At 39.6% G+C, this 14465-nt stretch overlaps 1 protein-coding gene across 3 annotated transcripts; it reads left to right on the top strand.

Annotated features, from left to right (window-relative positions):
• Positions 1-270: 270 nt before the first annotated feature.
• On the top strand, positions 271-13852 carry gde1 (glycerophosphodiester phosphodiesterase 1). Of its 3 annotated transcripts, XM_021318757.2 has the most exons (8): positions 276-521; positions 708-844; positions 4876-5051; positions 6206-6311; positions 8592-8684; positions 10571-10782; positions 11010-11175; positions 12579-13852. In XM_021318757.2, the coding sequence occupies exons 2-7, from the start codon at positions 710-712 to the stop codon at positions 11155-11157; spliced, it is 870 nt and encodes a 289-aa protein (XP_021174432.2). In that variant the 5' UTR covers positions 276-521; positions 708-709; the 3' UTR covers positions 11158-11175; positions 12579-13852. The 3 variants fall into 3 exon arrangements, with proteins under 3 accessions (XP_035993211.1, XP_012722443.2, XP_021174432.2); XM_012866989.3 differs by having other exon boundaries at positions 272-844; XM_036137318.1 differs by lacking the exon at positions 12579-13852 and having other exon boundaries at positions 271-844; positions 11010-11293.
• Positions 13853-14465: the final 613 nt, after the last annotated feature.

Genomic DNA, 14465 nt, shown 5'->3' with positions numbered 1-14465 from the left:
ATATATATATATATATATATATATATATATATATATATAAATATATATATATATATAAATAAAATGCAAAATATTTCAGCACATTACCTTCCCAGTACTTGATAGTTTTAGAATATAACATAAAAGTATATGGCATTTGACATTTTAAAAGTTTTAAGCTCCCCCTGAACGTGACAAAATCCTCGTTATTCGATGTTGTGTAGCGCACATATTCCCTAGTTACTGGAGGAAAATGGGGAGTACCAATATGGCGGCCGGTGGCTTCAAAGCGAATCGTTCTAACAGCGGGCGATTAGCACTCCGGTGTATTATATAGCTCAGTGGTCCGTTGTTCATCGGGCTAAATGCCCCACCAGCTGCCTGCAGGCTGTTTCCCTCTTTAAAAGTCAGCAAATTAAGATTTCTCAAATTTATATATAATAGTAGAATGTAATTTTGCGTAAAGCCGCGTTTAAGGAAAATGACCTCTGCAGGACGATAAATATCACATTCAAGGGCGAGTTTGCCTCTGCAGTTTGAAGGTAATTTCTGCTTTCCGACTCGGAAGACAAGAAAAAGAAAAAAAAGGGGGGGGAACAGGAAGACCACAATGCTTCAGCTGGAAGATGAAGTCACCCTCTACTCGCTGGTCTTCGTGCTGGTCCTGCTGGGAACCCGGAGCCCCCTGTGGTCCACCGCCCTCACCGCCTCCCTCTATCTCTTTCTAGCCATGTTCAGGTTCCCGCAGGTGGCGACCAGCCGGGCTCGGCAGGTGCTGCACCCGGTAGCGGGGAAGGTGTCCGCGGTCGCTCACCGCGGCGGCGGACACGATGCGCCCGAGAACACGATAGCAGCCATACGGGAGGTGAGGAAAAAAATAAATAAAACACTTTTCATATAAAGGAACTTGTATTTGACTAGGAAAACCCAGCAAATAACTAGGCTGTGGTTTTAATTGCTTTACCAGTTGCAGTGCTTGTAAAATTAATCGTGTCGCTTGAAATGTTCCTATTTTTCCATTAACTTTGCATAATTTTTACTGCAATTGCGCGTGGTTGTGGTGGAAGGACAGTGGGTGTCTCACTGCAGGAAGGTGAACCTACAGCACAATCTTCTGCAGCCCCCTAACATTGTTTTGACCTCCATTTAGCTCCACCCATCTTCCATTCCAGGGGTTCCCAAAGTGGGGGTCGTGACCCCCCCTGAGGGTCACGAAACAGCTCCTGGGGGGTCACGAGATGATTTTTTTGCACACCTGGTATTAAGATGTGGCATTTCCTTATTAGCTAAACTGATATCAAAATATAACTTTACAATATGTTTATCATTTTAATTCAGGGGGTAGTCCGCACTTTTTAAGCGTTGTTATAAAAATACTACTTCATTCTCATAATTTTACGACTTTATTCTCATAATTCCCCCGTCCCCCCAAAAAAAGAAATAAAAATCCCACCTGCCAAAAAAAAAGGAGGTGAAAGCAGGCTCAAAAGTTTGGGAAACCCTGTTCTAATAAACTCCATAGAGCGTGTCAGTTAAGCATTTTGCAGCTTTTGTAATTATTTCTGGATAAACGGCTCTTTTTATTTATGACGTAGGCTAAACATGAGCAAAGATTTGACCCAAACTTCTCCGTTTTAACTTGCTCAAGAAAACTCTTGTGATTTAACTAAATTGACTCAAAACAAATCTGATTTTGGCATTCGGGTGGGGTAGTTGCATATTTGCTGTGTCCTCTAAGTTGTTTTTCCAAACCTGTTTTGCAGGTAAGACTTCAGAGAAAGGAAAAAAAAAAACCATTTCACCTCGAGGGGAAAAAAAAAAAAAAGTTTGTAAAAGGTACAGATTAAATCTCAAATTCCAGGTTCGGCGTCAGGATAATTATATTTTCTCTGTAAGTAAACGCAGCAGCAGAACAATTACATTTACTGTGAAACTGGGTACGCTTCCCGCCCGTACAACCCCACATTTAAAGGTGTAGCAGGTCAGCGTGTCTACAGAGAGGGGCTGGCCTCTCCTTATCCCGGTGCTTCAGACACAAACCCATTCTATGGTCAGATGGTCCTCCAGCTGCAAAAGTCAGCGAGCCTCCATACCCACCAGTCTCCGCCCACTAAGTAAGAACTTTATTGCTTGTATAAAACTAAAGGGAAGGAAAAAAAATATCGATCAATAACATTAAAAATACTCCAAAGGTGCTAGTTGGACTGAACTTTGGGGGTGACGGCTTCTTCTCTCAACAAAAACCCAACATATCTCGACGTGCTTCTTCAACCCTGTACTCGCCTTAATACATCTGATCTTTGTGCAGCAAACGCTTCTTTGTGCCAACACGGCCAAAACTGTTTGTACTTTCAACCCTCAGGGGGGACACCTGAATGAGACTGTTGAGACTCAACAGTGACACCTAGTGACTCAGCCAGGCTTTGGATTTCACACACACACACACACACATATATATATATATATATATATATATATATATATATATATATATATATATATATATATATATATATATACACTCCTGATCAAAATCTTAAGACCAGTCAAAAATTTGCAAGAATTAGCATTTTGCAACACTGAATCTTAAGAAGGTTCTAAGTAGAGCTTCACAATGTTAAAAGGACAAATCAGTGCAAGAGACAAGAACATTTGAGCAGGGAATTGTCTGAAAACTACATTTACACTCAAACATGATTTTTTCAGCTGATCAAAAGTTTAAGACCATAGTCTTTAAAAGCCAAAAGCTGTGCAAACATCTGGATTCCATGTCATTTTCTGTGAAGTCTTTACACTGTCAAGACCTCCTGATGGCAAAAGCAAAAAAGCTCACTGACTTTGAACGTGGTAGGATTGTTGAGCTGCATAAGCAAGGCCTCTCACAACGTGCCATCGCTGCTGAGGTTGGACGCAGTAAGACAGTCATTTTGCATTTTTTAAATGATCCTGAGGGTTATGGAACAAAAAAGTCAAGTGGTAGACCCCAAAAAATGTCACCAGCTCTGAGCCGCAGGATCCGATTGGCTGTCCGTCAAGACACGGGACGATCCTCTACCCAAATTAAGGCCATTACTGGTGCTGACTGCAGCCCAATAACCATCAGACGGCATCTGCAAGAGAAGGGCTTCAGAAACAAAAAACGTCTTCAAAGGCCACGTCTTCTTCAACGCCACAGAATTGCCCGTTTGGACTTTGCAAGGATGCACCAAACATGGGACATTGAAAGGTGGAAGAAAGTTGTCTTCTCTGATGAGAAAAAAATTAACCTTGATGGTCCTGATGGCTTCCAACGTTACTGGCATGACAGGGAGATCCCACCTGAGATGTTTTCTACACGGCACAGTGGTGGGGGCGCCATCATGATTTGGGGTGCGTTTTCCTTCAATGGAACAATGGAGCTTCAGGTTGTGCAGGGGCGTCAAACAGCAGCTGGCTATGTGGAGATGTTGCAGCGGGCATCCCTCATGACTGAGCGCCCTCGTCTGTGTGGTAATGATTGGGTTTTTCAACAGGACAATGCTGCAGTTCACAATGCCCGCCCGACAAAGGAGTTCTTCCAAGAGAATAACATCACTCTTTTGGACCATCCTGCATGTTCCCCGGATCTAAACCCAATTGAGAACATTTGGGGATGGATGGCAAGGGAAGTTTACAAAAATGGACATCAGTTCCAGACAATGGATGCCCTTCGTGAAGCCATCTTCAACACTTGGAGCAACGTTCCCACTAGCCTTCTGGAAACACTGGCATCGAGCATGCCTAAACGATTGTTTGAAGTCATCAACAAGAATGGTGGAGCTACTCATTACTGAGTCCTTTTTTTGACATTTTGATTTCTGTTTTGGGGGGTTTTCGGGGTTTTTTGAGCTATGGTCTTAAACTTTTGATCAGCTGAAAAAATCATGTTTGAGTATAAATGCAGTTTTCAGACAATTCCCTGCTCAAATGTTCTTGTCTCTTGCACTGATTTGTCCTTTTAACATTGTGAAGCTCTACTTAGAACCTTCTTAAGATTCAGTGTTGCAAAATGCTTATTCTTGCAAAGTTTTGACTGGTCTTAAGATTTTGATCAGGAGTGTATATATATATATATATATATATACACACACACACACAGGTGACATGGTACTCTTTTGGCGAGGTTAGGCTACGTTCACACTGCAGGTCTTAATGCTCAATTCTGATCTTTTTGTGAAATCTGATTTTTTTGCGTGTCCGTTCACATTTCCAAATATATGCGACTTGTATGTGATGTGTGAACTGAATGTGTTCAACCGAAGTGTCCCGCATGCAACACTTGAGGACGCGATGACGTCACACGTAGCAAGCGTCCTCAGTGTTTGCGGAAGTAAACATGGATTATAATGCCGCCGCGCATTTTGCGGTCATTAATTAATTTTCTAACCGGAGCTTTCTCTCCATTGACTGCTCTCCTCATTGTAGTCCACTATGGGTGTCGTCTTTCTTCCCGCTTCTGCATAGCAGGACGCAAAATAGTGCCGTTTGTCGAGTATCGGTGACGTACAGGTCGGATAAATGCGACCCGGCCGTACAGACGCAGGTCGCATTTGAAAAAGATCAGATACGTATCGGATTCAAGACCACATATCCAAGTGGCCTGGGTCGCATTTGAAAAAAAACGATCTGTGTTGTTCAGACTGTCATAAAAAGATCAGATCCAGGTCGCATATGGCCAAAAAAATCGGAATTGGGTCACGTCAGGCTGCAGTGTGAACGTAGCCTTAGAGATGTTTAAAACGAGTTTGCTGTGTTCGCCCCTGTCCAACTTTACTTGGTAAATCGGATTATTTTTCTCACAAACCTTATATCGTGTTTTTCTGAAGCCAAATCTTTGGAAAACCTCATCATGCTAACGCCCTCTTGCTGTGCTTGTAGGCCAGCAAGAACGGTGCGACCGGCGTGGAGCTGGATCTGGAGTTTTCCGCAGACGGGATCCCCGTACTCATGCACGACGATACCGTGGACCGGACCACCAACGGCTCGGGTCCACTCGGCAAGATGAGCTTTTCAGAGCTGCGCAGACTGGATGCAGCTGCCAAACATCGGCTCAGGTGGGAAAACCGATTTGGTGCGGAGGGTCATAAAAGCGTGAAACGCACAAAACAAACCGGTGAAAGACGAACTCCTGTACACACGCGTGTCGTGCTGCGAGGTAGTATTGATAAAATTTAATTGAATTCAATGTAGCGCTGCTGCCTCAACGAGCACCTAATGCAGGGGGTCCAAACTTTTCAGCACTTGGGCCAACACTATCAAGTGAAAAGTACTTGAGGGCCAAGGAAATTGATAAACATATTAAAATATAAGCAAAAAGTTATGTTCGTATTTTCTTTTTTTACCTGCTCTACAAATAATGATAATTTCAATTAAACAAACTAGTCTGATTTTCAGAAGGAAAGGGATGTTAAATCACTGTAGATGAAAAGTTAAAAACAAGTTTGCTCATTTGCTCTATTAAAAGATGGTCACCCAGTTTGCAAACTTTCTTTTTGGTCTAGCAATATGAGAAAAAGATTAGGGCTGGTATTTCTCTGAAAACACTTTCTGTATTTAACTAATTTTAATCAATGAATTGGGGGTGGGCAGCTTTTAATGCACAAAAGGTTGCATTTGAGATGATGTCCTCAGATAGATAAGTAAGTAAGTCAAATTTATTTATATAGCACTTTTCTCAGATGAAAATCACAAAGTGCTTCACAGTAAAATACAAATACAAAAAAACAGTATACAGCAATACTTAAACAGCATTATAAAACAAAATGGAAAACATACAACGAAACCATGTGGTCGTGTCTACTCTGAAATGAAATAGAATGTAAAATTGTGGTTATTAAAACATGAATACAATGTTCCGTTGTTAGATCTTAACCTGTCTGTAATCATTTTTCTGTAATAAAAACTTATAGTTTCCCTCTCTGTCAGTCATCTGGGCTGGTGGACCAAATCTTTCCTGAAATGCAGTTTTTTTTTGGGGGGGGGGGCAAAAATCAGTCCCCGGGCCGCACATTGGACACGCCTGACCTAATGTCATGGTCACTTTATAGAAAATGCATTTTATTGTTAGGGTTCACCTGTATGAGACCCAGAAAGAGCAGTGGGACTTGCACGAGTGTGAACATTGTACTTTTCTGCCATTATTTAATCAGAAAATAACAGTTTTTCTTTCCAACACGGACTTCTAAGCGAGCCTTGCTTTTCTCACCAGGTCCAAGTTTGCGGGTGAGAAGATCCCGACTCTGGAGGAGGCGGTGAAGGAATGCATCAGGCTGCAGCTCACCATCTACTTTGATGTCAAAGGTCATCCAGATGAGGTGCGGCGAACAAAACTAACTAATCAGAATTGATGATGTGCAGCCAGTCAGCTGGTTTTTATTGAGTTACGTGCAGGCGAGGGCGCAGAAGGTAAACGAGAGGATGTTGGTCAAAACAGAGCTGTTCATACCAAATGAACGTTTCTGCGTGTTGTCCGGTTACAACCACCCGCTTCAATTTATTTAATGTTTTATGTGAGCGATCAAGGTAGTGTGACTGCTGTTAAGTGGAAGGAACAAGAAACCTGGTTTTGAAAAGTCGACAGTACAACGACAGCCTCTTCCACCTGAGCAGGAACAGATGCTCCCAGCTGGTCCTCCTGCTCTCTTCATAAAGGCATCGGCAGAATTGGTGTTGGCCATATTTCTTCTTCAAAAACCAACGCACACTCTTCGTCGCTCAATACAGCAGAACTTATAACCCATATTTATTGATTAATCGTGATTTTGTTTATTTAAACAATGCCTTCCTTCTTGCATCTCTTCCATTAAAAAAAAATGAAGTAGACGTCTAACAACCGTGCTTTCAACAAATACCTGAGCTGTGGATCTGATTTTATCATACCAAATCCAATAAATACATTTTTCCCCTCTTTTCATTTCACAAAAATAAATTATTTTTAAAATTTGCTTTATGTCAAAATATTTTGTCTGAGAGCTGACCTGAATTGTAAGTACAACTACATATAAGCTGTGAAACAACAATATGATGGTCCTGCCACTTTAAACAATGAAATTCTAACAAAATGTTTGCTGCTAGTGGTATTACACAACAATCTAAGAACAGACTTCACTTCACTTGTGTAACTTCAAACTAACTTTAAAATTAAACAAGTTAATTAAAGTGCTTCATATTATGGTAATAAATAATTGTCAATATAGTTAATTAAACATATTCAGCATTGCATGCTGTTCTCTTCAAGGAAGTCCAAGAGTGCATTGGCAAAATAAAATCCAGATTTTCCAAAAATAAACCTTTAAAAAATTGTAATTTTGAATGAATCGATTAAAGCGATTTGTTGCCCAGCCCTATGTGGGTCTCTGCAGCTCCTCCAGAGTTACTCTTGTAGCGTCAGTGGAAACCATTGCAGATGTCTTGGACGGTTTGCTGCTGTGCCATAACTATGTTCAATCCATAGCTCTGAGAAGGTAAAAGATTAACGTATTGTTTTTATCAGGGTAAGGTCTAAAGACAGTTGGTTGCTCTTGATTTTGTTTAAGTGTTTCAGAGTTAAGGGCTATACAAACATCTGCCACGCTTTTCAGATTTTTAATTTGCAAGAAAATGTGAAAAGTATCTATTACTTTCCTTCTACTACACATTTCTATCCTACTCCGTGGCTTTACATGAGGTCCAAAAATAGCTTTAACCTTGAAGATGATGATCGGAATAAAACAGCATCATTGTTGTCTAAAAACTTAAAAAAAAATACACCTAATGAAAAAAATAGCAGAAATGAATTGTGTGTTGTGACACGAATATATATAGCCTTTTTTGTTAAAATATGCTCTACTAGATTGTTACAGGGCAATTATAAATAGAATAAGAAGTTTGGATGACCGTCAGCCAGTGCGCAGCCAGCAAGAAGAAACGTTTCCACACATTAGCGTTTAGGTTTACGATTGGCAGGTGGGACAACCAACAGATAAGAGGATCCCCTGGAGCTCAAAGCCTAAAGAAGATCCTCCACTATATCTTTAATACTAAAGATGTTCGATTTGTAAAAGAGAAGGAAATGATTTATATGATGTAAGTTTTTTTTTAGTGTTTGAAAGATGTACACGAGTTTGGTTAAACAGCTCTTTTTATTCTTGTTTGTATGCTCTTGATAACTTCAGTTAGTTGATGCTCAGCCTATTTTCAGTTGAGTCAGGAAATTTGCAGTGTTGAATTTTTTTTTTTATTTATTTAATAAATAAGTTGGTCCTCAATTGTGCAATAACCTGTCCCCCGCATATAAGAGAGGCTCCTTGACTCCCCACTTTTAAGACTCGCCTTAAAACCCACTATTATTCTTTGGCTTTTACCACTAGCGCAAAGTGTTTTTTTTGCCGTGTTTTAGTTTGTAGCAATGTATAGCACTTTGTTTCAGCTGTTGGCTGTTTTTAAGCGCTTTATAAATAAAGATGGTACGGTATTTATTGTTTGCTTGTTTGGCCCTGACATTTTGGAGTCAGGGGCCCACAGCGGTGCGTCTGCACTCACACCACGAGGTTCAAACTCTCACTGTAAACAACCGACTGACCTTTGGCACCCCTTTGTTTTTCCTTCCCATCCAGGCAGCTGCAGCGTTTAAAGACTTGTACAAGAGACATCCAGGCCTCTACAACAGCAGCATCGTCTGCTCCTTCCAACCCAAAGTCATCTACAGGGTAAGCAGGAGAGCTCTGCCGCTTGTTCTGTGGGGAGTTTCTGCAAGGTTCCCACCACTGCTTTTACTATATTCTCATTTCATTTTACCCAGCCCAACAGGGGGACAAACATTTCCGTAAAGAATTGTAAATTTATATTATATATAACCTTTTTGTCATTGTTGCATTAACTCAGTCTGTGTTCTTTTGCACCTGTAGGTAAACACTTCTAGGTGCATTATTTATGTTATCACTATATACACAACACACGCACCATAGCTATCCCCATTCAATATATAAACTTAATTATGATTGAATACAGTACAATCATTTTAACTCACCCTTTTTAAAGCTACGTGTTTCTGTTTGATCAATGAAGCTCACTTTAAGTCCAGGTTCATTTATTTTATGTTTCTTATTTTTACTTCAGTTGCTTTAAATGTGTTTACTTGTGTCATTTTAGCTTTATCTGAGAACACTGCACGGATTTCAGGAAAGTCTAGCAACAATAAGCCACATTGAAGCGTCTTATAAAGAGGAGCAGGGCAGACGGGAACAGCCCGCTGCCATTTGCAAAGATCTGCGAGCCAAGTGTTTTGTTTTTAAAAACTAAATGTTCTGGTCTCAACAATGTTTCCTATATAGAACCTTAGTATCAGTATTAATCTAATGCAACCACCACATTCTGTTGTTTTTTTTTTTATTATTTTGGCAGTAAAGTTTCATATTTATTAGAATTTTTTCAGATAAAATTTAAAACAATCATATGCTTAATAGACTAAAACATAAGTATTGATTTAAGTCGTTATGCATAAATTTACAAATGTATCTGGATTGTCGAATATGTTCAGATTGAACAGGAAACTTTAAAAGGGAGTTGCTCTGTGGCTGCATGCTCCTTCAGGAGGAGGGATTGCTGCAAGGTTAAAGACTCAGCGCAGTCGGCTGGCATTTCAGATTTTTTTTAAAAGCCCAGATGTTCACATCACAACAGGCTGGTTTATGTGTCCTGAATGACAGAATGGGAATCACACACTTGGTTATTGAATCTGCTGCCCACTAATGGGCAGTATGTTGTTGTTTTTTTTTAACTCAACAAGCACATGCACACAAACACTCCCTGATTAAAAAGGCACTTCCACTAAGTCATACAGTGAATGTGTCAGGTCCACCCCATGCAGGCAGAATGGACTTTTCCTGTTTACACGACAGCGGAGAGTGGGATCTTTTATCATAGCATATTAGCATAATATACAGATGATTGTTATTATAACAGAGTTTATATATTCATAGTACATGTAAACTCTGTTATAATAACAATCATCTGTATATTACGCTATTGTACATATCTGTAAAACTCTATTCATAGTAATATCCACCTGTATATTATATTCGGTACATATCCAGCTGTAAATTTAGTTCACAATACTAGTTATCTATATATTATATTCATAGGACAAATCTATCAGTAAAATTCTGTTTATAATAGTATTCATCTCTATATTTATTCAGTACATATCCATGTCCTGTACTTATAGAACCATTGTTTATCCTGCATCTGCTGCTATTGCACTTCTGGTTAGACCTAAACTGCATTTCGTTGCCTTTTAACCTGTACCTGTGTAATGACAATAAAGTTGAATCTAATCTAATCTTTTCAAAACATTACATTCTGAAACTGGTTTTCAAATCACGGTGTTTTGAGGGAAAAAGGACGCCGTTGTTGTGTAGACGAACCGTAGAAACGCAACTAAACTTCTTTTATTTTTACCTAAAATTGTAATGTTAACGGAGGCTGTGGTGGCCTGTGCAAACTCGGATCACAAACTCAAGGAAACTGATATTAATAAAACTAAATGCGCCAGGATTATACCCTGCAACAAATAACAGCGTTTCTTTTGGTCCAGATGAGACAGAGCGACCCTGAAGTGCTCACGGCGTTGACCCACAGGCCGTGGAGCCTGAGCACGCTCGGCGACGGCACCCCGCGGTTTTCGTCCGTGTGGAAACATCACTGGATGACTCTGATGGACATCCTGCTGGACTGGGCTCACCATCACCTGCTGTGGAAGCTATGCGGCGTCTCAGCCTTCCTGATGCAGAAGAACTTCGTGTCACAGTGAGTTTTTGTTTTGTTGTTGTTGCTTTTTTGCTTTTCCCTTTTTGAATTTCAGCATTTGCTCTGAAGTTACTCTCACAAGACCTTCCAAAAAGTTCAGATTGCGACATTTTGACATGTCTGAACATTTTTCGTGAACCAATCGTGGGATAATCTTGATGTTTGAATATTAGTGGCTTATCGTGCTGCTGTCGGTGACGCGCTGTTTCCCTGTGTTGCTGATGCAGGAGTTACATCCAGTACTGGGCTCAAAGGGGAGTGGAAGTCGTAGCCTGGACCATCAACACCAAACTGGAGAAGCAGTATTTCGAAGAGGTGCTACACGTCAACTACATCACCGACAGCCTCGTGGAAGACTGTGACCCTCATTACTGAGAAACGCACCAACAATAGGTGCCCCGCGACTTCTCGTTTATAAGACAACGTGCTTAAATAAAAGGATGTTTTAACTACCTACTCCTCAGCCATAGGTGTCAACAGGTAAGGCCCTCTTCCCACCAGACTAGGACCACGCGACAGCATAAAAAAAAAATCTGCCAGGAGCTGGATGGAAGAACAGAGTGAGCTCTTCATTATGCGCCGGGGTCCGTTGGACTTTCCCCCAAAGTTGTGCCGGTGTCTGGGAAGTTGCAGGCAGTTGTAAGCGCTCCAGGCTGTGGGTTTCTGTTTCTGTGACCCTGTTAAATAGAAGCCTTGGCGTTATATTCAGGGATCAGGAGGGAGGTGAAGGAGGAAAAGGTGCAAGCAGCAGCTCACAGCGATATTTTTATATTTTTATAACTGCCCTGCAAGGGGAACTCATAACAACTAACCCAGGATTCAGAGACTTGGTTTGACACACTGCAAAACGGATCTAAAAATAAGTAAAATGTTCTTAAAGTTAGTGTATTTATCCTTAATTTAAGCAGGTAAATAATGGAATGAGTATTTTGACCCCTAAAATAAGATAATTAGATATACTGTTTACGATGTGTTACTTTTGGCATTAAAACGGAGCGCGTCGCTTGGTGTCACCGCTGTAGTCATCTGATTGGTTCTAACCTGTTTCCGGTGACTAGTCCCGCCTTTTAAATCGTCCTCTACCGCTGCTTTCCTGACTGATATGTCGTATTTCCGCCATAAGGCAGTCTGGCTGACCAGGATAGGTAAAGAGAGCAGCAACCTTCACCATATTCATTTTCTTTTTCCAGATTTGCCACAATCTAGTGACATCTAAGCAGTCTTGGAGACTCTGGAGGTCTTAGGGAGGTCCTAATCTGGTGTGCAGAGGGTCATTTAAAGCACTGTTTTAGGCAGGGTTTCAGTACTGTAACTATATGCTGAATGTTATCTATGGCTGTTTCCAGGAGTCAAACTTTTTAAACGTAATTTCTAACTTCCTAAAAAACAGGCCAAGTACCAGGTTTTATCCTCCTTTAAACAATATGAATATAATGGATTAATTCGTGCATGCAGTGTAAATAAGCATTTGTGGGGTTTTTTGTCTTTAACAACCACATCTCAGACGAGCTGTGCAAAAGTTTTGAGTCATCTTTGTTCCCTAAACTCAGACTTTTCGAAGATTTTTTTTATACAGATTTTTCTGAGGGTCTGCTTAGTCTATTTTATGGTCCTTTTTGAAAGATTGCTTTAAATTAGCAACTTATACTGGGCCTCTGAGTAAAGCAAATCAAGCATAAGAAGCTCTTACCTCAAGAAATAAACTAGTTTATGTTTAGAAATGATGGCTTTTAAAGAAACCGTTGTAAATTTTACATCTGGTCCTGAAACCTAATTTGTTCTCGTGTCTTTCTTAGGACAAACAAGATGGCGACACCATCCATATAAACAGATGATGTTCACAAACCCTCCATCACATTTGACTGGGTTTGAGCTCTTTTGTATTGAAGAATGAGCAAAAACTGGAAAAATAACCCCCGGTGTGAAACATGGTGGTGGTAGCATCATGGTACGGGGATGCTTTTCTTCAGATGGGGATAAACGAGCGTGAGGCGATGAATGGAGCTAAATACATGGCTATCCTGAATTCAGTCCGCAGTTTAGGTCTTTTTAAATTGAATCTCTACCTCCGACATATTTAAAATCTGCAATAAAAAAGACGACCAATATCCAGAAGTTGTTTTTTTGTTTTTGTTTTTTTCACGTATTATCAGAAACAATGAACAGCTACTGCTTAAAATGAAATTAATTTCTATTTGACGCAAAATGTAAAGAAATGAGGGTTTCCTCAAGACTTTTGCACAGAAAGTCTTCCACACTCAGGACTTTAATAAGTTTTTGTTTATTTACTGTTTATTCTACTTATTGTTGGGGCCTATACCGTTTGTCCTTCCACGCACTAAAAAAAAAATAATGTGGAGAAAACTATTTACAGCAACATTTATTGTTTATGAATGGTGACGCAGATTTAATGTAGATCAGCTCCTCCACAGATAGAGTGAAAGGGCTTTGCTTCACTTGTTTTGGTCCAAGTCTGTTTAAGCAGAATAGGGTGAATGGCACTAAAATAATGTTAATGAAACAATATATAAATAGATTCTATACAAATAGAATAAACTTAGTATGGATTCAAAATAACTAAATACTTGTGTGCAAATAGCATCAGATATTAGTTTTTAAACATCCATCCAATTTTTCTGCAGTGGGATATCTATTCCCACTCATATTTAATCTTTTTTTTTTCTCTTTTGTCCTATAAAGTATATTTTTAGGGAATAAGAAAAGATCAAAGTGGTTAGGACAACAGTGGTACTGACCAGATTAACCAACAGGAAGCGAGTTTGAGAAACAGCAGAGAAAGCAGGAATGTAACTGAACTCTACAAGTGAGCTGTGGCTAATAAAAGCGTGATTATATTAAATTATTCCAAGTGCGACACCATAGTGGGTTGCAGCTGTGATCAACAATGTATACTTGAGTATTTAAGAAAACTTGATTATATTGCTTGTATTTCTTTCACATCTTAGCCTCATGTGTTTTGCACTATATAACGAATGTGACTATCGGTGAATTGCCAATTACATTGTTATAAGTCTTAAAATAAAACAATGTCTCAGTGCTTTTGATTGAATATGTCTGTGGTGATGTGGGAGGTGTTTTTGGGGTAGAAACATGTACATATTAGTGAATATCTCACATGTTTTCTAGCATCTCGGGACAATCTGGATGTCGAGGAATCCAGCGGCTCTTCTACAGGCAGGAAGCAAATTGTTCAGGGACAAAAGGGCGTCTGCATCTCATTAACATCTTGAGAAAACGTAGAAAAGTTTAGTACTCATAGCCTATTGTGTTCGCATATGCTCACGTTACAACCTCAGACTTCAATGTACATTGTGGGATAGATGCTCCATGAATAATGTTAGAACATTATTGAACAAACCAGATCATGAAGAACAAAGAGCACAACAGGTCGGAGCAAAAACTGTGGAAAAAGGTTAAAGCAGGGTCGGCTTAAAAAAAAAAAAAAAAAAATATATATATATATATATATATATATATATATATATATATATATATATATATATATATATATATATATATATATATATATATATATATATATATATATCCCAGACTCCACACTGCAAAATAGAAATAAGTAAAATGTTCTTTAAAATGAGTGTATTTGTCCTTGATTTGAGCAGGTAAATAAGATGATTTGCCAATGGAATAAGATTTTTGCA

Source organism: Fundulus heteroclitus, chromosome 5 (assembly GCF_011125445.2).
Source record: "Fundulus heteroclitus isolate FHET01 chromosome 5, MU-UCD_Fhet_4.1, whole genome shotgun sequence".
NCBI classification, from domain to species: domain Eukaryota; kingdom Metazoa; phylum Chordata; class Actinopteri; order Cyprinodontiformes; family Fundulidae; genus Fundulus; species Fundulus heteroclitus.
This window is presented reverse-complemented; position numbering and strand designations above follow the sequence as displayed.

What these genes read in the sequence shown, in the direction of transcription:
- gde1 (XM_012866989.3), top strand. Translation starts at nt 590, where the DNA reads ATGCTTCAGCTGGAAGATGAAGTCACCCTCTACTCGCTGGTCTTCGTG. An exon ending in CGATAGCAGCCATACGGGAG is followed by an intron (nt 845 to 4,875) that starts GTGAGGAAAAAA and finishes CTGTGCTTGTAG; the next exon opens with GCCAGCAAGAACGGTGCGAC. An exon ending in CAGAAGAACTTCGTGTCACA is followed by an intron (nt 10,783 to 11,009) that starts GTGAGTTTTTGT and finishes TTGCTGATGCAG; the next exon opens with GAGTTACATCCAGTACTGGG.